We start from the raw sequence: 26469 nt of genomic DNA on the forward strand, positions 1-26469 counted from the left end.
CACCTTGCGGGTTTCCGCAGAACAATTAGGTAAAAGTTTAGCCTTTGCTTCAAGTTGTTGCCAAATTCGACCTCGCCCTCCCATCTGCTACTAGCCGCCTGGTTAGCTCAGATGCTAGAGCGGTTGCCCCGGAAAGGCGCTAGTCCCGGGCTCGAGTCCTGGACCAGGACGAATTTTTCTTCAACTGCGAGGGTTATCTTTTGAGGAACCCGTATGGGTTTTCTTTGTAGCAATTGCTACAAACGGGTGGATGTCTAATTTTCCCTTTAATAACTTTAGTTTAGTCATGAAGATGTGCATCTAATGTGTTATTTCAACCACTTTATATCAGCTGTTTCTCCTTGAATGCACATTTTGCACTAAAACCATGAATTATGTAGTTATAAAGGTGAGCTTCCTCTTGGAATAAAATTTCCCATAGGAATAAGGTAAATTTTGAATCTACGCTTTACAAGAATTAAAGGAAATGTAATAGAATGTATTTGAAGACAAAACTGTTTGTCTTATTTGCCATAAAACATTTATTTAACACATAGTCCTAGTAATGCAATACTATTCTACTTTTGGGGAAGTTCAAAATACAGGTTTATATATTAAAGTAAGAAAAGCTCCTTCTGTGAACCAACAAGCATGCTAATCTGTGTTTAAAAAAATTGCGACAACGTATTCAAGTTACGAGCTAGCCGAGTTCAATATACTAAATGAATGCTATTCGTACATATGCTTCTACTAATATGTTTTAAACTATTATTGCTGAAAACTTATTAGAGGAAGCGCATAACGTTGAAAACATGTCAAATTTAGCCTCATTGTAACAATTTCAAGTATTTGAAGAAATATGGACTCCTAGGATCCATAAATACTTCAGCCATATTCTAAGTAGCTGAGAACGATTTCGTACACGTTACCTTATTAAAAGAATTGTCATGCGGCCTTCCACAGGTAATTTTACTGTTGCATGCCCGGTGCTATTTTTACGTTCGAGCAACGCTCCACCTCCATGCTCCATGGACAGTTAGATTCCAGTATTGTGTCAACGCTGCCTATAAAGATTTCGCTAACCTGATAATTACAACAATGAAACAAAGTTACCGATTCACACATTCCCTGAACGTTGCCAGACGTAACGAACTGCGGCATTATTCTACTGCCACCCTTCTGTAGAATATCGCATATATCCCATGCTACGCATAGTGTAATCAATACCATTTTCATCCATTCAAAATCAATTGTAATCATACAAAAAGTGTACCATAAGAATAGTTGTCCAATAATTTATATTTCTTGCAGGGTTACCATGCTCAATAGAATGTATTGTGCTGTTCCCCAGGCCCGAAATGCTGTAGAATATACCAAGCAAAGGAGGAAACATTTATAAAGAATATACTAATTATTGCAACAGTTCCTTCATAGTAAACAGAGATTTATGCCTGAAATAATTCTGTTCTATTACATTAAATACCGAAGAACTGTGGACTGTGTCTATGTGACGTGGCAACAAAGAGCATAATCTTTAAGCAGTTCCTATTAGACGTAAACACAAGCAAATTATACTGTCTGCAAAAGAGCACCGAAATTACACAGTTCATACACAAAAATGCATATACTATGTTAATGTGCATAACACGACCTATTTATTCTATTCACACATGTTGCAGAAATAAAACTTGATCATACGAGAGCTAATTAATCGCCTGTATTTGTTCTACTTATGTTCCCCTACTGCTTCCTCGGATGTATTTCTGTGTATGCAGTATAAACGTTCACTTATTTGCCCAAATGATTGTTTTACTGCGTGCACACTTCACTGCAATGTCTAAAGAAGTTATTCTGCAAGAGTCCACAGCACTGGTGCAGGCGCCGTTATGTGTGGAGAATCTACACAGGGGTGGCGCTAGCAGCACACGATACATTGCAGGCAACGCTTGCCAAAGCTTGACGTTTGTTTGTTCAACAGGCAGTCCAAAAGATCATTTTATTACTCTTAAACAAATAAGCAATATCGTGCTTCCTTAACAAATGCGTCCAGGCCTTGAATATTTGAATATAATATCTTTATGCAGCACATTCTAACAGAGCAGTCGAGGCTGCAGGAACATTGATTATCGACATTGTCAGAGAGAATTAGCCATGACAGATTCTCGTGGAAATTTCACAAACAATATTACTCATAATAATGCATGGACTGGTAGCACGTGCCAAAGTGAAAATTCTTCCTTTCACAGCATGCGATTGGGCCGCTAGGTCCAACAAATAAAACAGATTTCACACTGATGGTCGAGCGAAAACGTGATCTATGTGTTGCAACAGCGTCTCCTCCACTGTTCTAACGCTATAAAATGTCGCCAAAAAAGCACACATTTCATGATGACAATGCACAATCTAACTTGAATATTTGTAATGGAAATGAGAACGCATACACAAGACGGCCGTTCAATATCCCTTGATAGCGGCAGTCTTTTGATGAGCAGATGTAAATAAGTATACTCATGTTGGTACAATTACAACTAAATCAATTTGCCACTTAAGCTGAGTCTGTGGCTGTTGTATTCTTATGCTTTGGAAATCAACAGCGCCAAATGGACAAGAACATGGACCAAAGGAGGATGCGACACGGGCGCTTCTTCTTGCCTAAGTTCTCGTCTGTTTAGCCCTGTTACTTCCCAAAACGTGAATTACCACCGACTCGTCCAAGTTTCCTTTCTAGTACTCTTATGCTCTGCACGAAGTAATACATTCTACTCCTGGCTATACTCACAGAGGAAAATAGGGCATAACAGCAATGTGTATTCAGTCAATAATGCTGTCAACTTTCATCCTGTTGTATGACTTCGCTGAGTAGGTACACATGCATTTGATGGGCAATTAAGAAGCAATTACTACTTATATAGTTGTCTCCTCAGAAAATAAATACAGCTCGATGCTTCATCATACTTAGAAAAGCTGGCCGGTCGTCAATATTGACAGTAAAGCAAATCTTCATACTGTTTTGGTTATTCGAACCACATTTTGCTGTAGTCTGTCAGGTAGAAGGCTTCGAAAATATCAAGCAAAAAGTGATCCCACGTCCACATAGCAGTACTGACGGTTATGTGAGCGCAATATTTTGAGCTATATGTAGTTTACTGCAGCGTCACTTGAACAATCTGACGTTCTGGTTTCATTAGACTTTGTGGTCTCACCGCTCAGTGAAGCACTCAAACCGCTGAGCTTTTTTTTTACGTTTAGGAGTACCGTACGCTCACCAGCGCGATGCAGGGGCTTCTTGATATGTCAACAACTGTGTCGTAATTGTCCAAACCTTTCAAAATTTTTGACACTCGCTTTCGGCGCCGATTTTTGTGACTAAACAAAACAGTCCTCTGTGTGGCACTGAGAAGTCTTATCCATTGACTTACGTCGTCGCCTCCGCTTCAATACCGCGTTTTTAAGATACGCCTCACTCTTTTGTTTTTAAGGAACATAGGTTGAAACTTCTTGGCACTGCAGCCGAACATCAAAAGAGAGAAAGCCACAATTTGGGTTTCTTGGCAGCGCATGCAGCCAGTATGGCACAACTAACATTTCGATGACTACTACGCAACGCGCAGAACAAAGCTTTAAACTTCTACGCAGTGTGTCGAAGCAGCGAATAAATGGTTGTGTTATTTTCTCAATGACAGATTGGTGGTTGGCAGTACGTCAAAACGGCGCTCCAGGCACAGGTGTTTAATGCGGGCTAAGCGATGCTTTCAACAATGTACGCAGTACGCAATAAACAACAGGACCCGTAGTATTTAAGCGTGCTTATTTGAAAAGCACATTGCGCGCATACAACAAAAATGTTTAGCTAAGACTCTGGCTCTTTAGAGCCTTGCTTGCTAAAAAAAAAACGCGGCGGAACGCATCTCACATTGACTATCGACGGGACTGCGACTAGCAGTCCAGCAATTTAGCTTCTAACAATGGTCGTGATGTCATGTTTTTTCACGTGTAGTGGCAATTGGGAGTATTTCCTTACTTCGGCTATGTGCCACATACTCCGATGGATGCAGTCATTCGCATATTGCGATGTATTACATTAACTTGTTAAGGTCGTTCTTCAGCAAGGAGGTGTGATGAAGACAGCATGACGCAGACACAGAGACCATGGAATTACGAAGTAATGATATCGATGGAGCGACAACGAGAGTATGACGATACTATTAGAATAATAAATTGATCTTTAAACTATGGTGATGGTGTAACGACAATAGTGTGACGACATCAACATAAGAATAGTGAGATGGTCACTATATGGACCACGACGGCGTCAAGGTGACTTGTGATGACAACCGGATGAAGTAGCTGTGATGACAACGATGGCATGACCATGGGGGCACTACGTAATTATTACTGATTACGAAAGAATGATGAACAAGGAAGGACACCAATACGTTGGGGGAAGTGGTACGACTATGACCGGATGAGGAAAATTGGATGACTTTACTGAAGTTAGAGGATGCGCGACGATAACGGTATGAAGACGATGTCACGACGAAAGTTGGATGTAGAAGTTACAATCATGATTATGGAACGACCACGACACCAATGCAGTAACGACGATGGTATAACAACGACATGAGGACAATGGAATTACGTCAGTGTATGGCAATGGCATGGCTATGACTGTGTAACGAGCCTATTTGACGAAGATGGCTTGACAAAGACGGCATGACGATGGTCGGATGACGAAGCTGGAGTGTCGATGATGGCACGGCTAAGACGGTGATACGACGACAGTCTGACAATGAAGGCATGGTAGCTACCCTCTGACGATGACGGTGCGGCGAGGGCGGCACAATAATGATTGAATAACGAGAATAGGATTATGACATGGTGAGGAATAAATATTGACATCGATTGAACGATGAATGTGGTATGACGACAATGGCCTAACAAAACGGAATGACGTTTCTGAAGTGATGAGAATGATAAAACGAAGAGTGGGACAATGACGGCATGACGACGGCTATGTGACGACGACATGACGAGGATTGGTTGAAAAAGTGGAATGACGATGATGCAGTGACCCCGACAGCATTACGACCCTCAACACATGCGTAGTAGTCCAAGCTGTTAAGCAAGTTTGACGACTGGGCGGAGTATTAGGCGTGATGACAACTTGACGAAAGTCAAATCACGAAGCTAGAATGACGCTGATTGAGCGAACATAGAAGCATCACTATGGCGGTGTGTCAACCATGCATGACAACGGCCTGAAAAGTGTAGGATGACAAAGCTGGAATTACGGTGATGCAATGACCATGACGGCAAGCTGGAATGGCGCTAATCGAATGACAAAGACGTCATCGTGTGCAGAAGCACATAACTAGTGGACTAAGCAGGTAGACAACGTGGACTACTGCGTTGGCAAAAGAGGCTATAGACTGGTAGGTGCATTGGCAGGCTTAAAACGCCTGAAGTAGGCCAAGAATTCTATTCACAATAAAATCTTGTTGGGGAAGTTGTTCACCCTTTCTGATGATCCGGCGTGCCGAGTTTTTGAAGTTCTGTCTCAAGCTACTCCGTTCAAGAGCAGCAAAACGCATTTTTATTTTTTCGGGCACTACACTGCGATAATAGTGTGTTTACTAGACTTCGTGTGGTAGACTTCGATACATAGCTTCCTCGACTACGATCAATAGTGTCCCGTAGATCTGCTGTTTCAACTTTGTAACAAGAATTTCCAAATGGCTGCATATGTACGGGGTGTTCCGTTTGACGATAATTCTGAACTCAATATGTTAACCTCCTGCAATTTATTTTTCTCAAATTTTCCTTGGAAATTAGTGGAAAAATTCTGCGCCTCCTGTTGGTGCTAACACACCTCAGCAAACGAAATAGGTGGTTTCCTTCTAGAAGAAGAACAACAGAGTGCTTTTCATAAAAGTTCACCTGCGAGATCGTGAGAGTTCCACATTATATAGGTGGTGCATAAATCGCACAGATATGCTTCGACTTTCTCTAAATAACTGGAAACCTCTTTCGAAGGTCCTGCTTCTGAATGGTGCAAGTGCCGTCAGCAGTTGGGGAAGCCAGAAACACGTCATGCCTATTATATTTGTCATGTCCTAGCCAATAAAGGACATTAAACGTTCAAGAAAGTTCACGCACAAACGATAAAAGTCAGCTGTAGTGCGGAACCCTTCGTTTGTACGTCATGGGAAGTTGTGATCACAGCTGGGGCGCTATAACCTAAAGCTATTCCAAACTTTTCTATCACAATCAGAAACTTTTTTGCACATCCCCCACTTTGCCTGTCTGTCACGCGACCTCACGAAAACTGCGGTTGCTCTCCATCCGATATGACTTGTACAAACTGATTATTCATGATTGGACCGGAGAAAAGAAAAGTAGTTATTTCTGATTCGACGCGTTTTTGCATTATACTTCGGCTATTGGTGAAAAGTTTTCGGGCTGCACCCACTTCTCCTGCCTGTCAGGCGACGTCACGAAACCGCGAGAACTTCCCTCGTAAAAGTGAGGTGCACGCGGTAAAGATGCAATAATATGCTGAACAAAACCCGCCGACCTCTTAGGCCTGGCTGCTCGCACCTGCCGGACAGCATGGGTTTAATTGCAGATAATAAATCTTTTGCGTACATGTGTAACGTTTTCGAGCACGTTCGACACGTTTCGACCTCGGTCTCCCAACTCTTCCTTGCTAAGGATCCGCTTTAGCGTCATTTAATCTTCCGCTGCAGGCTTCCGCGATTTTCGACCAGCCACCGCAAGCCAAGTAAGGGAAAGCGGACCAATCGCTGACGCGGGCACAACCGTTTTCATCCGGTTGTGAATACTCAGTGCACTGGCTCGACCAAATCTAATCCCTCTCCGCTTGAGCGTGTCTCTCGCCTCTTGTCAGGCAATTAGATAAAACAAGCCGCTCAGTGTAGGCAATGTTAGTTGCTTGTAAAGAAAACAAAAGTAACCGCCTACGAATGAGGAGAGCGTTTGATTGGTCTCGTAAGACAACTCCGTGGGTCACCACCCAGTGCTTGCGTGGGCAGTTACGCAAATTTGACATCAGGAGGTTGGAATAAAAACATATTCGAACATTTTTATGTTATAGGGCCCCATGATAGCAAACACGTTGTACAATTACTCTTAAAAATGTGAGTACAATATAACATCTTATATTATTCGTGTTGCCTCTGTGGTAATACCCTTTGCAGTTTTGCGCGCAATCCGCCTAAATTCTCTATTGGCGCTTTTACTTGGAAACTCTATCGCAAAGTCGTGCCCCATTGGGATGCAGGATGGAGCTCGATCAGAATAAACTGTTATTACACATATACCTTTAAAAGCGAGATGGATTCACATCCTTACAATCTCCACTCTAGCATCGCTATCGGTAGTGATGCTAATCTGACGTGTGCACCATACTTTTTATGGTAGTTTAGGCAATTTTATTTTGCAAATTTTTGGCAACTTGCCGCTCTAGAGCTCACCGAACTCAACAAAGATTGTTGGGCCTGTAGCATCAGTTATTGAGAATCGCAATGAATCCTTTTGCTGTTTCGACTTGTAAATACGAAGTAATTTTTGGCTGGAAGGAGCTGTGGTCACAGCAAGGTCACGCGCAAGAACGCACTACTTTTGTGTCGCTTAAATTGCGGACCGATCTCTGTGATGGTGGAGCTCAAAAAGCGTCCATCTGTAGAGCAAAAAAAAAAAAAGAAGCTCACTCCGGATATTGTGAGGTAATGCGGCCTCGTTGGTCATTACGGCATGGGGTGGAAACAAAAAACAGAATATCCCGCAGCTTACGCTAGCCTTCTGGGGCTGTACTAAAACTTTGTACAAGCAATCGCCGCATATAGTGCAAAATATGCCACACAAGGGATGGCAGCTGATGCACACGAACGCCGATGTAAGCTGGAACAGCGACATTCTGTCGTAATGCTGTAGTCATAATTCTGTTATCATCATTTTGTCGGCTTCATGTTATCACGATCTTCGCGCTGCTTTTACAATGTTGCTGTCACTGCGTTGTCATATTTTCATCATGACGCAATCTGCGAGCGGTCGCCGTCCTACCGTCGTCGTAATGGTGTCTTCATTACGCTACCGCCGCCATGATATTGTCCACATTGCAGCTTGCTCACAAAGTTGCCGTCATACCGGTTGTGGTCGCTCCGTTGTCACTTTGCGGTAGCGATTGCATTGTTGTCAACTCGTTGTCCATACATTTCTTATAATGCCGTCATCGTGATTCCCCTCTTGTAGTCGCCTTGGCTTCATGCAATCGTCCACATGCCGTGATTATAAAAGTTTCACCACACCATCGTCATCTTGCCGTAGTCCTCTTACCATTTTCATCATTTTACTATCCCCATACGATCGGCATCACGATGCCGTCACGCCATCGTTATCAGGGCATCGTCGTCAGTGCAGAGTCATCAACTCATTGTCGTCACGCCATCATCGTCACAACATCGTCAGCACTTAGACAAATGTAGGTCGTCCATATCTTTCACAACTACCTCGGATGAGATACATAGTCAGAGAAGGTCGTTTCTACGGCAGTTAATTTTATACACTAGTGCTGTGAAGGCGCCGTATTTGTTCGCTACCTTACTCGTTGTCACAGAAAAGAATCTTTTGCTTTTTCTTAAAATGGGTAGTTAAATAGTACATTTTACATTGCACAATGGGGGAAGTATAGGATTTGAGGAGACGTAAGAGAACAACACGCTAATTTTTAAAGCGGAGGTGTCTGAGCATTTGTTTTGATGACTGCACCAGTCAGCACTTTAGCAATGCGCACAAGGATGACATGTGCATCACATAGAATTTGTTCTTGAGATGATAGCAATGTATTGGTGTGCAATTATTCGTAGTCATGATAGTAAAAACAAGATTGTTCACCCAATAGACGTAGATCGCAATAATATTTATGAGTGTCAAACATGGCCTATACCAAGAATGAATGGTGTTTCAAGTGTCTTGTGGTTGGTAGCAAATTATGCCGAAATTATTGATTCGTCACTGCCAATAACGACGCCATCATTAGGTTACACTTTCTTTTTTATAGTGGATCATGTGACTCAAGCGAGCCAATTGTCTCAAGAGTTAGCACCGAAAATACAGAAGAACCGGGCGATGTAATCTTGTAGAGTTTAACAGTTGTGGTTCTGTAATTGTACTGGATAAAGCACTTTCTGCAATGACTGTCACTACATCATATCCTGTTTCTTACAGCAAAGCTGTTTATGGCGAGAGTTCCGTGCAATTTTGTTCTGTGTCAATAAAGATGTGCACTGATCCTGGTAATAGCGCAGAAAGGGTATAAATGGCAGTGACACATATCCCTGTGGATTCTTGGTAGTGGGCTCTGAGACGTTTAACGCGTCGTTGAACTGCACTTGTCACACCTGGGAGGCAAAGACGTCCCAGACACAAGGGTAAGAAGAGAAACTACGATCGGGTATTAGCCCAAAAAGTGACCTGCCTCGGCCATGTCAACATTTGCACCGCCCTCTCTTTTTCGGCGTTCCAAGCGCAAGCGTAATTTCCTTTCCTACCGATCTACCGTAGTGCCGGTGCCGTCGAAACGTCATGCGTGTTTAGTTTCCTCCGGCTCCTCGGAGCGGTGGTCCCATAGTGCAAACGAATGCATATAAAAACCATAAAGATAAGTTACCGTTCTCCATTTTGAATTTCACTTCTCTTCTGTCGTCGTAATGGGGAGACCGCGTATTGTCCGCACTCTCGAAGAGCAACGCGCCTACGAAGATTGACGTCCCACATTCGCTTGGCGTTTTGTGCAAACTTTGGTGGTGTTTGCCGCGCGCAGGCGATGATTGAATTCTCGTCTCTGTTCCTGCCGTCGGTCTTCGTAGGCGCGTTGCTCCTCGGCAGCTTGGACTATACGCGAACATGACGGAAATATTATATTCATAACAGAGGTGATATGCGAATGTGTGTGCGTGCCTATCCTCAGGATGACCACCGATCACGACAGTAACTGTGTTCGTATCATTGTTCAAAATTCTGTGTCTCCTCTGTGTCTTGCGAGAAACACCTTCGCTGGTCGTCCACGTTCACAGAGTGCAATGGCTCATAAATTTCTTGTCGTTTGAATAGTCAATGATTCCATGTGGAACGATTGTTAATTAAGGGCGTAAAACGGCAATATCTAAAATATTTCACTGCACAAATTAAAAGAACAGGCTGACCTGCTATGACAGTGATTTCCTGCCTGCCTACGCAGTATGCCTGCACATATTGCTGACACAAACTTTTCTCAGAGCAAAAACGTTTATATAAAAAAACCAAAATGTGTGCTTGAATGTGGAGAACACCAAGCTTTGTTAAGCAAAATGTCAATTAGATGAAGGAGCTTCCCGAGTCAAGGCGCTGCAGAAGATCACACAACGTTGCTTGACTGCCCAATATTTTACAGTTAGTCTTTGGTTTTCTCACGAAGCATATACTTGTTGAATAGAATCTTGAGTAGTTTTCTTTACAATCAGGCAATATTGGGCAAAAGCCGATACTTAAATTTGAACGGTGTTTTAACTAGAGCAGCAGATGTCACTAAACATTTTACAAGCATTGGAATATCATTACGGATCAGCATATGTGAATCTTGCCAAAAACAATGATACAAAAACAATGAGACCGGCATCCGAGTCTTGCCAGGAGATCGTGCACGTTCCGCAGGTGGTCCCCGTCGTCGGTACCGGTAACAAGGATGTCGTCCAAGTACACCGCCAAGTGCCTCATGCCCCTGAAGAGGTTGCCATCTCCCTCTGAAAAATCGCTGGGACTAAGGCCAGGCCAAATGGTAAGTGCCTGTACTGTATGGGCCCCAAAGTTGTCGATATCGTGGCATACTTCCTGGACGAATCCAGGAGCACCAGCTGCCGGTCAGCGTCTCAGAGACCGACCTTGGTGTACTTCTGTGCCCTGGACAACGCTGACAAGAGATCTTCAAACTGGGGCAACGGGTACTTCGCGCCGTTAGCGGCGGATTTGGTCGTAACCTTGAAATGCAGATCCTGGCACTGCTGTCTTGCTAAAGGACTGGTACGTTGGGAGCGGCCCGTTCAGACATCTTGACGGGCACTAGAATTCCCTCTCGCTTTAACCGTTGAAGCTCCTGAGTGACCCCGTCCTTCAGGGCGAACTGCAGTGGGCAAGGCTTGAATGTACGAGGCCAGGTTCCCTGAGATACATAGATGATAACCATCGTGCCGGAGAATGTGCCGTCCTCTGGCTCGAACAGGGACGTGAAATTACTCAGGAGGCTTGGCACGTCTTTAACCACAGGCAAGACGGCTTCCTTGTACTCCAGTGCGTGAATCCACTTTCGACTAAGCATAATCGGCGACGACCCCTTGGTTATGAAAGAGGAAGGATTACCTCCCTATCACCAAAGCGAACGCTGACCTGGGCCTGACCCTGGAGTTGGGAACGCTGTTTGGAGTAGCTACTGAGCATCGCGCCCTAAGCCTTGACGGACATGCAGGTGAAGGTACGCTTGAACAGTTTCTTGGACATGACTGGCACGCAGGCCCCTGTGTCCAGCTACATGGAAATGGGCGCCCGCATACTTCTACGGTCAGCGTGTACGATGGCACCGGTGACGGAAGATGGCCTCAGTGCCACATGTGGACAATTGGGGGTCCTCAGCCACGACGTGGAGCCTGGAAGCGGAAGAACTGGAGCCTGCTGCCGCACGTCCCCGCCACGCACTTTGCGACGGCTACCTGACAGCGGGCTTGTGTGGAACCTGAGCTGGGGCTGCTGCTGTCCACTGTTCATGCTCCCCTGTCGGTATACCGCGCCAGGTAGCCAGTTTTGCTGCACGGGAAGCATTGTGCTTCGGAGAGCTAGCACTGTAAGGGTGGCTGGGCACAATCCCAGCGACTACAGGCACTGCCCTCCTTCGCTTCCACCGACAGTGCAGTCGTACGTGCAGTAGTACGGCAAAGGACGCCGGCCGCAAGCTGCAGCCGACGTCCTTGGCCGCAGCTTCCATCGCCAGCGCTGCCTTCACAGCGTCGTTTAGCGAGGGGTCGCGTAGCTCCAGGAGTCGCGTTCGCATGAGACGAAACAGTCCAGGAGCAGAGAGTCCAGCTGGTCCCCGAAGGCGCAGGAATTCGCTAACCCTCGTTGCGTAGTGACCAACTGCCCGAGGGTCTGTCCTTCCTGGCGGTACAGGTTATTGAAGCGGAACCGCTCCATTAGTGTGGACGGTGCCGCGTTGAAAGGCGAGGGCAGCGTGCTGAGGAGCTCACCCAGCGTTTAGCATGCGGGCTGGCCGGCGTGAGGAGGCTGAGGAGGAGACTGAAGACGTGGGTACCGCAGCTCGTCAGGAAGATGTCCCACTGTTTCACCTCGGGTATGTTGCTTGCCCAGAAAAACTCGTGGACTTGCTCCTCGTAGACTGGCCAGGCAAACCCATCTCCCTGGGTCCACCTGGCCATCTCCCGTACAGTGGCATGGCGGCAGGAACGGGGGCGGGGATTCGCCGCTCGCAGAGGCGTGGGTTGATAAGGGGGCACTCTTCGTCCAACAAGTGGAGGCTCGAGCACCCCACGATAGAGAGACCCTTCGCAGAGTGATGGCGGGGAACGATGACTGACTGCCGAACAGTTATTCTCATCGGTGCTTATTTGGTGTGGTGACGAATGTTGCCAACCGAGCCTGGCGAGCCACCGGAGATTATGTCCTAGGGGGCGTCAAATGCTCATTACAGATTGAACTTAGTATTTCATGGCGATGGCACTTATATGGACACTCCGAGCGCATTTCTGCCGTCGCCGTTGCCATGAGGTTCCGTATATAGTACCAGGGCGATAAAACCGTGACCGCGTGCCGTATGCTATATGCGGGAGTGAAAACGGGAGAGCGTGGGCCGGCGAACGCAGCTCAATCTCGTGTGTGACGTGGCGTCGCCTTTTCCCCACTTGCCGCGGCGCAACGCTCCCAATGACGCATGTACTAGGCTACGCCTTTGGTCATCCACACGATTGCGACTTGCCGTGGGCAATGGAGCATACACTAAGTACATATTTAGCTAGCCAGAACCGTGCAGTCGCTGTCGCGTCATGGAAGCGTGCTCGTCTCGCACCCTGGAGGGTTAGGCTTGATACCCGCGCAGACCAAAACGTACGAAATTTTCTTTTCCAAGTCAGCAATTTACTTTGTGTGCAGGAACCTGGGTGAGAAATTTTATACGAATGCGAGCATATATTGTCGTATTTTTACCTTTTGCGCGGACGGCCATTTTTCGCACAATAGTTCGGTCGCACCGACAACGACGTTGGATTTTCACGTAATGGGGCATGCGATGCATTAGTAATATTGTTATAGTGTTACCATCCAGGTTTATTAGGTGCGCGTGACGAATAGGACATGGGAGTTACTAAGCTTATTGGTAAATCAAAGGCCACGTAGGCTTATGAATTTGTGTGCCTTATTTGCTTGTAGGTTTTATGTATTCTTCAACAATGTTTGAAAAATGCCGGCATATCTGAGAAATATTGTATGTGTTTACGTGCTTGCATATTTCTATGTAGAACCACCCTGCTATGATTTGATTTGAGATTGCAGTATCTATAAATAAATAAATATTCACGACATATATGTACAATAGAAACATCCTCATATACACAAAATGAACTAATTGAAAAATTGAAAGGTCTGGACCGGAACAAGCGTGTTCGCGGTAACGAACACGGCGCCACCATATCATTCTTCATGGTGGCGCCTTGAAATCTTCTGCCTGAACCGGAAAGCGTATGTGCAGGTTCTTGCACCTTTGCTGCTCTTTGCGTATCGATCGCTCTTTCGGATGAAGCTGTTAAACGGAAACAGGATGTACGGATTCAATCTCAGACATCGTACCGCTACTACTGCTATTAGCAATCTGATGTAGGAGCACCGGAAAGCCGGCAACCTCTAACAGCGAGTGTAACAAAATGGGAGAGTGCAAACATTCAGACTGCAATAAAACGGTGCAAGGATGCCCGCTTTTCAATAGCGATCCGGGCGGATGCGCGTGTGTTCACTGCAGGCGAACGTACCCGCGTCCTGGTGACGACAACGGCCACGACGCGATGGTATTCGGCGTTGATGCTGTTCCGGGGCACTATCGCTGATGACTTCAGAGTGTTCATATTCCCTATTCCACCTGCTTTGGAGGACAAAGGTTCCTTCGGAGAGCGCCAGCAGGGCCCCGTTGCCGAGTCACGACTTGCAGTGTGCAACTCTGTACAGCTCCTGAATCGTGCGTCCCCAACGATTCTCCATAGAAGTGGCCCACCCATTTGGAGCGCGCAAAGCAGCTATGAGCGAGGGCTGTTGGCCGGAGTCCTTATCGCAGATTAAATTGGAGCAGTAAACATTTCTATTAAACTCTAAATGAAATCAGCCCCACGTTTACCAAAGGGCTTTCGGTGAGAATGAAGTATGACAATGATTGCACGCTAATATGAACAGGCGGTAAAAAACCATACTTCACTTCTATTCAGACTGAATCAGGGAGACTGGTAAGACCTAATCTCCATGACTGGTCTTGTCCTCTGATTCAACTTGCTAGCAGGTGCAATGAGGTAGAAACATGTAAGCCATATTGAATGGTATTTGCTATGGACATTGTATTCGATGCCAGAAATCACAAACAAAAAAAGCCGGCAGATCCCACGCCCTATAGGAATAGAAACCCTATCATAGAATACATACATACATACATACATACATACATACATACATACATACATACATACATACATACATAGATACATACATACATACATACATACATACATACCATAGAATACATACCAAGACGTACATGGCTGCATCATGACCTAAATGACACGCATGTCGTAATATCCATCACATGACCTATCATTTCTGCTCAGCATACGCTCTAGTCATACTACGTCAATTGTGGTACATACCAAGGGCCGTATAACATAAAACTATTCCGATATCTTTTTATTCCAATCTCCTGACGTCAGATTTGCGTAACCGCCGAAGCAAGCATCGGGTGGTGACCCGCCGGGTTGTCTGAACAGACCATTCAAACGCTCTGCTCGTTCATAGGTGGTGACTTTTGTTTGGTATGAAACGAATAACATTGCCTAGAGTGAGCGGCTTGTCTTATTTAATTGGCTGAAAAGAGGCCAGGAGTACGCTGAACTGGAGAGGGGTTCGATGGGGCCGAACCAGTGCACTGCAAATAGATAACCGGATTAAGAGGGTGGTGACGGCGTCTGCGATTGGTCCGCTTTCCCTTACTTAGCTTGCGGTGGCTGATAGAAAATCGCGACGACATGTAACGGAAGGTTCAGAATGCTAAAACGGATCCTCAACAAAGAACAGTTGGCAGAGCGAGGTCGCAAAAGTGCCAATAGTGCTCAAAAGCGATACATGGCCATGGAAAAATGTTTATTGTACGCAAATAACCGCATGCTCTCCGGCATGTGTGAGCAGTCAGTGCCTGAGCGATCGGTGGCAGCCATCTTTTATTCTTTTCCGAACGGGGCAGCCTGCAGCTATTCAGAAAAATAAGTCTGTTTTGTTCGGCATATCAATCCATCTTTGTGTACAGGTCACTTTGACGCGGTGAGTTTTCGCGGATTTGAGACGTCGTGTGAGGGGCAGGTGAAGTGGTTGCAGTCCGAACACTTTTGACCAATACCCTAGGACTAACGGCCAAAAGGCGTCGAATCAGAAATACCCATTTTTTTTTCTTCGGTTCAATGATGCATAATCAATGTGTACGCGTCATGTCAGCGTGCGAGTCAGCGCGCTTTTCGTGACGTCGCGTGACAGACAGGCGAAGTAAAGGTTGTTCAGAAAAGTTTTTGACCGATCGCGGAGGGCTGATTGCAGAATTGGAATAGAAAACCTAGGAACAGCTTTACGTTATAGCACCCCAAGTTAATGAAACAGCCACGATAGCACCTAAACGCCGGCGGCTATATAGATAGATACTGTCGAAGTGGCAAATGTTCACCACGAAACGCTTAGCAGTTAAAAAGTTCACCGACGATTACGATACTCCTTAATGGGAAGTTTCAGTGCAGCTCTATACGTGTTTTCATTTCGCTATACATTGGCTGGCGCGGACAATCTGTCTCGTATGGGACATTGCAAACAGATAGAAGGGCGGCCCGACTGCCCTGATAATCGGGAGAACGCCAAAACAGTGCGTGGGTAACGCGTGGGTATGATTTACAGCAGCCGTCTCTGACAGACCTCTGCTCACGCAGCACTTTGTTTCCATACATGGTATCCTGACCACGCGTTCGCTTAACGCCATCGCGTAGCGGTCTTTGCCACAGAGATCGTCTTCTGCAGGACTACGCTTTTCGCCTCGTGCTTTTACCATAATCTCCTCCCCTACTTTCCACGTAATAATTCCGCTGCAGCCTCCTCCTCCGCTGTGCTCCCCGAGCTCTCTTCAATATCACCTCTTTCAGCGCCCGCTGCGCTGCGCGTTCACTGTTTGATCCTTTGCTCTGCTCTTTCGCTCATTTACGTGTGAGGTGGAGGCCGAGAGTCGACGCCAAGGGCAGGAAAGGCCGCCGAAGAGCTGCTCTATAAGATTATCTAGTAGTGGTAATGTAACGCATACCAGCACTTTGAAATCTGGAAGGCGAGTGAGCGATGGAAGCGACGATTGTTAGGAATGATTCTACCCCTACAGGTTCGCGCCTATCGTACATAGGCGCACCAGTTTCTTGGAGAATTAGCACACGGGGATGGGTAACTTCTATTTTACGAGTTCCTAGCTGTCATTCAATATAAAGGGCCCGTTTTGGGGCAGCCTGTGAATGTGCTAACTCAGCTGAGGCAAGGAAGTTTTTCTTTCAGAGGCTCTCCTCGTTTGCATCCCATTGAAACGGAATTGTTGATGTGGTGGCACGCTTATGTCCTTCAACTAATAAAACAGATGTGCCTATATCTGCATCAAAATTGGAAACTGGGCAAGTAGGTTTTGTCATGGATGTAATGGTTTAGCCCGCTGTAGCGGCTTAGCGGCTATGTTGGTGCGCAGCTAAGAAATAGGTTGCCGGTGAAAAGCGCGGCATAGCCAGCTACATTTGGATGGAAGTGAAGTGGAAAACTGCCTGTCACCTACTTATTGGGGGCACGTTAAAGATCCTCTGGTGGCGAAAACTGTACCAGAATTCCCCACTACGTTGTGCCTCATAATCAAATCGCGGTATGGGCACGTAAAACCCCAAATGACATCAACTTGGCGTTTGTGCAGCGCTCACAAATACAGGCACAAAGAGAAGAAACGTGCAAGATCTTTTCTAATTGAAAACATTCGTATATATGTGCATACAAGACGGGAAGCATTGCGCTTCGGAGAAGTGGCACTGTGAGGGTGACTGGGTACCATCACAGCGACTGTAGACACACAGAAACTTACGTCACCGAAAACACTGTACATGAATGCGTGGCCGCCTTATCGCAGTTATAATTCGTGCGTGCTAGTGGAGTAGCTCAACTCAACGTTATTAAGGGCAATGGACGTCAAGACACCATCTGCAGTGATATACACCCATCTTCAGAAGCCGCGTCAATTCAATACAGAGGAAAGAGGACGACAAATGTGCTATCTATTGAAAGCCCAGTGCGATAACCAGGCGCGCAAGAATCTTTGCTTGGAAATGCGAGCGCAAGCACGTTGAATCCGTGCCAATACGATTCATAGGAAAGAGAAGTAGGGGGAGTTATGCGCCGCCATCTTGTGACACTAAGTTTAGCGCCACATGTTTACGTCATGTGCCGTCGTAGCGCGGACATATTTGCGTTGAACGTGTCGCTTCGTCTACAAAATTCTGCACTGTGCGGCACCGATGAAGTTGTCCTCTGCTCCGGTGCACCTATATGCTTGCATAATTGATAGCCTACCCTCAATGGTTGTTCAACTGTAAACGCATACTCGTAACTTTCTGACCAGGTAAGCTCATTGTATTGTTGATTTTATTTGGATAGCGTAGGTGGGCAAATGCGATGTGGTAACTGGTATCGCGAACAGATATTGTTTCAAAAGGGCAGTAAACAGCGTCTGACCAAAAATATGGCGCATTACTTGGAAAGAGGATTAGCTATCATTACAAATTATTCTCAAATGCATCATCACGATCGAAATTTTCAATGTTAAACTTATAACCCTCTGCTCACTTGCGTCAAAAATATCGTATAAAATTGCATTACGTTGCGCGCATATCTTGTATTAGCACCTTTACCGGCTTCAGAGCACACTGTATTGGATCGTCTGCTTAGATGCTTGTAGAGCCAATTGTTCCACTAATAGCTGAGTAGGCCATAAATATGATCGCTTGGCGCAAACAAGGGAGGAAGGAAGGGAAGAAGGCGAGCGCAATATGAACCGACTAGCCCAGCAACATGTACTTCTCGATTTCACTAATAGGAGTGGCTGACTGCGCGTATTATTTACTTTCTCGTTTGTATGCACGCTTATTGTTGTGTTAGATCTCCCGTGTCTTTTCGTGATGGATCTGGTTGCGTGCAGCAAGACGGTTTGCTTCGAATGATATCTGGGCAGTCAGGGCTTTCATGTCAGTAAGGCAGCTGTAAACGCTTTATCAGGTGGAAAACAAATTGGAAGTACCGGACAACCAAAAGGAACCATCATAAATGGTTTTACAAGTATTCCAGTTGTATTGCTAAACGGTGAGTTGAGATGAAAGAGACTCAGATGATTGTGTGAATAGTTGGGAGGAATAAGATAACTTAATATTACTAATTCACAATTTTCTTTTACCGAAAGGCTAGTTTCTGTCGTCATGCTCGAGCTGAGAAGAGGTCTCCTGCTTGGTACGGGTCCATATCTCTCACGTTATGACCATTTGTTGCCCCCGTAAAGTGGTTGGATTTATTTATGTCAGCCGTTTATTTCCTGAATAGTGGTCATCTGCTTATCTGTGTAGGTTGTCATTGTTCGTGACGTTGAAGTGCTGGTAGATAAGCCCTCTTCAATTTTACAACGCATCTGACAAAGTGCTCCTGTGGAAATATACAAAGTGGTTAATAGACAAGCCAAATTTAGCTCTATGATTTCATATATGAATTTCATTCAACTGTGGTTTAGTAGGCGCAAATTCTAAACAGGGATAAATAATTTTAACATCCTCCTGGTCGGTTGTGGAAGCAAATCAATCAAGCTGCTACACATAAAATAAGACATTTGGAGATTTGTTCTGGCACACCGCAGCCCTAAAGAGTTTTGAGTGAAGAGCTACTGATGTAATTTCTCTGTAAAACATGCAGCAAGATTTAGCATTGCACGACGCTGCCGTCAACAGAGATCTAGTTACTGTTAAAATCAAATGCGACAATGAGGTCTTCTTGTTAGCGTAACTGTATAAACTTATGCTCAAGTTGTAATCTTTTATAAAGCAGAGTTAGCTAGCGAAATTCATTGCTTTCGGAACGATGGGACATAAATGCATGGGTACTGCTTGTACACGTAGAGAATACTTCACTTTTGCTTTACCAAGTGGTGGCCCTGCATGGCGAAATATACAGGGCTCAGATTGAATAATGCTTACTATTGAATAATATTGAATAATAAAGCTTACCAGTCAACTCATACTGGCGGTACTTCTGTAAAGAAAATTTCATAACGCCTTAAGGCCAGAATACATGGAGCGAATATGCGACGAATACTCGGCGTTCGACGCCCGGCGGCGTACGAGCTACGCGCGGGAGCGGAGAAAACGTCGTTCGCCGCTGGTCTAGCTGGCGCAGAAAAGTTCGTCGGGCGTCGATGATACCGCAAGCGGCAAACAAGCGGCGCCCCAAAGCGAATCAATCAGGTCTCACTATCCGCCCCGACTTCCGACTAGGCTTCCCCGCTTGTCCGTGTATCCCGATCCCGCTCTATCGTTCACGCCGGTCTCCTGCTTTTTGTATTCATGGCATTCAAAGCGGAGCGGCTGGAATTTAACAAGTTAATTTCGGCTGTTCAGAAGCGTGCCACGCACGCGTTGAGCCACAGAAGAGTCGCATAGTTGGAGAAGCCGAAAGTTTTTTACCCGCCCAGTGTTGCCACAACGCATAGCATCGCCGCTTCCTTTAAGCTACATCGGCACATGAATGTCTCAAACACATAAAAAACACTAGAAATCATTTCTAAACAATATTTTACGCGTTCTTAGAGTGTTCCGCATTTCAAAAGCGATAATAGTTGTCGTTAAAGTTTTTTTTGTGTCATGTGTTTCACTACAGCGCATTTTCCTCGTCTAGCCACACTGATAACAACGCAGCGACTCGCCGGCGTGCATGCCGGCGTGTTTTCGCTCCATGTAGCGCAGCCCGACGAACATACGGCGTCGCGCCGCGGCAGATTTTTTGCCGCCCGAACTTCGTCGTGAAAGTTCGCTCCATGTATTCTGGCCTTTACGCGTTGTAGCAGAAAAATAAGGCAGCTTTCAGAGGAGTCGCTGACGTAAATATTAAACCTGCTGCTGGATACAATGCCGGAGAAGTAATCTCGGCAGACAAGCCGCGCCCGCGGTAAGCCTTGGCGCCTGTAACTTATCGCACCGGTGCGAGAGGGCGCGCGTCACCGTAGCCGCCGTTGCGGCTACTTGCAATATGTTGCCTAAAATCGAACTGTGGTGGACGATGGCGACATCCACTAATATGAAACATAAGGTGAGTATAAGCAAAACAACAATCAAAACGGTTCTTCGTTCCTTCTCAGTGCCGAGGTTTGATGCCCCGCGGTGGCCCGCTACTGCGCGACAGCGCCACGGGCTGAATGGTCCCCTTCGTCGCGACCATCAGCAGTAGAGCAACCGAACGGTGTAGTAAAAGTTTAGCAAGCGTCCCCCGATGCATGCTTCCAAAACCATTCAGTTTCGGCGATCTCGTGATTATACGCATTTGCTTAGGTGAATTGATCGATATACCCGTTGGCCTGAAGCGGCTCATGCCTGACATCAGGGCAGGCACAGTTACCCATATTTCCCTGTCAACCTGGATCAACGTTTTTGGTTGATCCAGACCAGACAGTTCGAGTCCGCTCTTTTCACATCCCTACCATCTCGTCTGGGCTGTGTACGCACTCGCACAACTGCTTATCGCCCGGCATCCAACGGCATTGTCTAGAGGCTGCACCGACAGTTGAAAGCAATATACGTGCTCAGCCTGGCACTTAAAACTGGGTCTCACACCTGCCAATCGTGGTGCTTGGCCTTCGATCCACCCTTCCACCACAGCTCTTCTGCTCAGTAGCTGAGATGCCTTACGGATGCACCCTGTGCTTCTTGCATGATATCAGGGCCACCTCTCCCATGCCACCTCTTTCCGATCCACTTCCTTTAGTTCAGCGTCGGCGGATTTTCACGCAAAGGCTGCGTCCTCACCTACGTCTGCTCACACGAGACGACGTGACCTTTTCCTGCCCTCAAACTTGTAAACACCCTCTCCTGTTTTCATGCTTACTGAGGCGTCTTGTCGTCATCTTCAACGTCGCGTGGACGGCCTCATTTCAGTGGTCAAGCGTTCGCTACACCACTTTACCATACTGCGCAATGGACGTGAGGACACAGTTGCACTAGAAAGGATCAAAGCTGTTCCATTACCCACGTGCCCACCTGCATGACTTTTCAAGCGACCACTGCCACTTCTGTGCAGCGGGAGAGGGGACACCTGGGGTGCATTTGCTTTTTACTTTGACGCGGCCCTGCTCAAACACTTTAGAAAGGCTAGGAAGAACGAAGAAAATGGACGATGGGTGGATTGACGGTAGGATCTCTCGCAACTAAGGAAATGAAATCTCGAAGTTCTTTAAATGTGCTTAGTGGTCCGGAACACAGAGATATATAAAAGCAGACAAGCAGACATAGTATGCTACCGGAAAGTGCGCGAAGTATGCTAAAAATGCTTAGGCTAGTTAAAGTACGTTTAACTGTGACCTGAGTGCAAGCTTGACACTGAAGCACCGTGAAGCAAAGCCGTTATTTAAACACGAGTAGTGCAGTAGGAGACAGTGAAGTTATGCAAGTACTACTACCAATCATCGTTACTTCTTGGGCGAGTTGGTTCTTCTTGAAACATATGGGTGACAGCGCAAACAGACGACCACGACAAGGAAGACACGTACATCCAAGCGCTGTGTATACGTGTCTCCCCTTTTGTGGTCGTCTGTTCGCGCTGTTACCCATATTTCACTACTACTAAGGCGAGATAAATGCCTGACTGACCCATCGTGGTGGAAAACATATGCTTATGGAGAATATTGAATTTTCCATTATTATGGTAATATATAATCTCGTACTCACATCATTCCAGTTGCTCTTGACAGTATGCTGAATTGTGCTGTGTGCACCTGTCGCATGATATGTAGACTGCCAACAGCTGCGGCCACTGAAGCTTGATGGCGGTTCCTCACCCCATAGTAGAAAGAGTGGTTCGTTTTGTCGCAACAACTGCAAAGAAAAAGCGAACGACGCATACTTCCCTGTTCACGATCGATTTTATTCAATTATTTAGAAACTCAAGGCACTGTTCTGGCCTCGACATGATGTTCCGTATAAATTCCAAGTTCGATATCGTCGCAGCCAATAGCCGTATGCTGTGAGCGCAAGTGAAAGCGCGTGAGAGCGTGTCGAGAAGAATAGTGGCTCGATCTCGCGAGCGCCAATGTGGGAAGGCGGAGAGGAAGCTGTATTCCATCGCATACTGGGCAGCGGTAGGGGGGAGGGGTCGGTCAAGGGCCTTGTTTCTGGCCGCGGCTGCGTTGGCGCGGCTGAGCGCTACCACGCAGTCCCCATCTTCAAAGAAATCTGCGGTGGATGCTGAGTCTAGGCACGCTGATGAGTGACGTCTTCGTGTGCGCTGTGTTCTTTCTGCTTAGTTCAAGTTGAAGCAAGAAGCAGCACGAAAAGCATTTCGCTCGATGGTGCTGCAGTTCTTCCTCAGGACATCAACTGCACAGCAAGTTTCCGCAGCAATCGAGTGAGATGTGTTCGTGTTTGCTTATGCGTGCGCATAACAATGTTTGTAAATTATTTTGTACCCGAATCTTTAAACCTTATGCAGCGGATAGAACTACCATGTTTACATCGTAAAGCTTCCTAGTAATTTTCTATTGCAATCAATGCTTTGGTTTTTAGGCGAAACTGCAGCATCAAAAACATTATGTTTAGAAAAAGACATGTATACCATAATATACATTTCCATAACTGGATCGTTGCATGTCTTCAATCATATTGCGCTTGTTCCTTAGCATTCCACTTTCAACGCAGTGTCATTGTATGGTGTTTTCATGTTTAGAGTTTCCGTATTGTTTGAAAATCGCCTGTGGCAGATTTCATAATTCTTGTCCTTGAGCTGGGTTATTCGAAGAAGCGGACATTACTTTCAGCAGAAATCGAAACACGTTGAAACAAATAGAAACAATTTACGAATTGTAGCCGTCAGTTTGCAGCACCTGTCCACTTGAAAGGAGCCTCTTCGATTACACCCTTATCGAGATATTTACACACGTATCGAGATTTCTTTTAGGAAGCGTGCGTGAGTGAGAGGAAAAGGATGGTGGCTTGATGTCTTCTTGTTCGCCAAATCTTCAAGATGATGCGATAAAGCGGGCACTGGTGTAGGAGAGCACGTTTCACTTCCTCTAGTCAAGCTGCGCATGTCTGTCCACACCACTGAGCGCTCACGCGCCCAACTCGCCTTATTGCTGCAATATTGAGGTTGCGAAGCGGGTTCTGAAATGGCTGGCGACTTCATGAGCGCTTTCATTCCAGGCGCCTTACGTTGGAAGTCACATAATCCAATTTTCGAAGACGCGGTGAAGCGAGACGCTGTATGAAGCGATTGCTCCCCGCTGCCAGCAGTCTTCATTACGCAAGCGTTTCGACAGAGAATATTTGCAGGGATCTAGTAAGATGTGTTCCTGTTTGCTAGTGCATGCGTGACAGAATGCTTATTTAGTTAATCAGCAGGTGAATATTTGTGGCAATCTATACGGCTATCCTGCGTGGTTCCTTTGTAGCTTTGGCTCTACACTGTTAAGCACGAGGGCGCAATCAAATGCCAGATACGGCGTGCAAATTTCGATGGGGGCCAATTGCAAAAACGCCGGTATACCGCGCTATGCGTGCACGCTAAAATACTTCAGGTCGGTGAAATTATACCGGAGTTTTACACAACCTCGTGCCTCATAATCAGACCATGGTTTCGGCAAATAAACCCACTCAAATGAATTCTGCTATACGGCAGATAAAATATAAAAGTAAGAAGGTCACATCGTGTTGTTGTGAATTTGGTACATACCAAAAAAAATTTCCCTGCTTGCTTGCTTCCTCAGCAACCTTTTTGATATAAGTACGGAGTATTGCTCTGCATGATAGAACACCGAAGTGGACGTAGCTTGCCTTCTAACAATGTGACGGCCGAAGGAGCCGTTGCAGGTACAGGCCCCATGCCGACAGAGGCATCAGCTACCACGACGTTGACAGTAATCTTTTACCAGGCCCGCGACCCAGGAATATTTTCCAGGAGTGACCATCTTGACGTCGATGACTGGTTCAAAGTGAAGGAGCGCATCACCAGACACAAAAAGTAGGAACAGACAGGAAAAACTAACCAGCTGAGAGCAATGCAAGCGAACACTCCCCGAGTTGTTCGGCAAGCGTATTTCCTCTCAGCCGGCTACGCAAAAGGAGCTTAGGTCCCGCGTACCCACGTTGTCCGAACCATATGTGACAGATATGCAAGACAATATCGCCCTGTGCCGCAAGGTAATAGAGTATACGTCAGAAGTAGAGAAAATGAACCTGCTGCTGGAGGGCATAGCGTACGGCGCTTTTAAGCTTCTAGTATATAAAAACGTTTTCATCATTGCGACGTCTATAATAATGCCAACGCTTAGAAGAAGGAAAAAGCCATCGCATAGCGCACTGGTTCATGCGTCTCACAAATAAATCTCCTACTTGGTCGTGCGAAGGTGAGAACTACTTCGTCGTTCTCACCTTGGTAGCTGCACCTGACAATCCTTCTTCAGCCGTGCTTGGAGATAAATCTGAAATACAGAAGCATGTAAAATTTACTATCGCATTAGGACAGTTAGTAGAACATCAAACACAAGGTTTCACGCGAAGAAACTAAAGTCAATAAAGGTTATGGGGCGGCTTTCATCGGCTGCTGTAGAAACCACTGCCTATGATGTGCGGCATGGTCCGAGCGTCTGTATTACGCTCGGAATTCCCACAGTCAGCGCTCACCTGGTTGCATGTAGAGAATGACGATTATGATGATGATGACGATGATGATGATGACGATGATGATGATGATGATGATGATGATGATGATGATGATGATGATGATGATGACAAAGATGGTTTTCTTAAGGGATGGCTTGAATGCCTATAATTTGAAGTGGGAAAAGGAGTGGATGCGTACTTGGGGCCGCCCTAGGAGATGGGCGTTTGAGGCGAGACCCAAGAGTGAGTCCAGAGTAAAATTATCCGAAGCTGTTGATCCGGTTGACATTCAAATCCACTCCTCGTAGGAGGACACTCGCATTGCCTTCAGGTCCCGGTGCCGATATTGGGCGTGGGGTTGGTACTCCCAACACAGTTGGTTTGCAGATGGTCGCGTGGCCAAGTCACAGTCGGGGCGCCTTTGTGGCTGCTGGGGTGCTTCTTGATCAGAGGCTTCTGAGGGACCGTGTTCCTCCGGCGGAAGGCAGTTAGCAGACGCGAAAGAAGGGCGTCTGTTACGGCATGGCCTGTACCAACACCACCGCTCCAGCACGTCAGGTGTGATGACAAAGACTGACTGGAACCGATGCAGCAACACGTGCCCCGACCTGGTATTACCTGCGGGAAGTGGGTCCATCGGGGGTCACTCGCATAGACTTGCCTCTTCCATCGGTTGGCTGCTGCTGCCTGTGCTCTGTGTGGGTCATACGGTGGTCCTTTTGTTGTGCAGCTTCCGCTGGAGCTCAGGAATTCTGAAGCATCCCGAGAGACGGCGCGTTTGGAGGTAATCGCGTGTGCCGGTTCGTGGTCACTCTCATTCCCCTCGATGCCCTGGTGAACAGGGATATAACGCAGTGCTGCAGTGACTCCAAGGGCCTCCGCAAGGCGCGCTTGAGAGAGAGAGTATTGCACAACAGGCTGTGTAGTGGGACTTGCAGGTATGGAAGGCGAATTGGTATTCAGTTTGAATATTGATGTGTTATGCCTGCGTCCTGCCTGGGACCCTCTCTACCACCCAGACCGTAGTTCCGTAGTTCAAATTTCGTTGGGCGATTCGTATCAGCAGTTGCAAAGGTAAAATGCGTCGCGCACTACAAATAGATAGGTGCGTGGCTCACTGCACTGACCGATTGATCCGACACACAGAATGGCGATTGGTAACCTGATGTACATGGGAGCCAGCTGGCACTGAGCAAACGCGCGGGGGTGGGGCAAATGGCGGCGCGAT

At 46.4% G+C, this 26469-nt stretch overlaps 1 protein-coding gene across 3 annotated transcripts in view; it reads right to left on the minus strand.

Moving 5' to 3' along the window:
- Positions 1–26469, minus strand: part of LOC142586934 (uncharacterized) — a 96960-nt gene that overhangs the window by 42405 nt on the left and 28086 nt on the right. For all 3 annotated transcript variants that reach the window (XM_075697809.1, XM_075697811.1, XM_075697810.1), the window contains 2 exons: positions 25011–25060; positions 22314–22460 (listed from right to left, as the gene is read on the minus strand). In XM_075697809.1, coding sequence (XP_075553924.1) covers positions 22314–22460; positions 25011–25060 — 197 coding nt within the window. The remainder of the gene's footprint in view (positions 1–22313; positions 22461–25010; positions 25061–26469) is intronic.

This window comes from Dermacentor variabilis, chromosome 7 (assembly GCF_050947875.1).
Source record: "Dermacentor variabilis isolate Ectoservices chromosome 7, ASM5094787v1, whole genome shotgun sequence".
Classification (NCBI taxonomy): Eukaryota; Metazoa; Arthropoda; class Arachnida; order Ixodida; family Ixodidae; genus Dermacentor; species Dermacentor variabilis.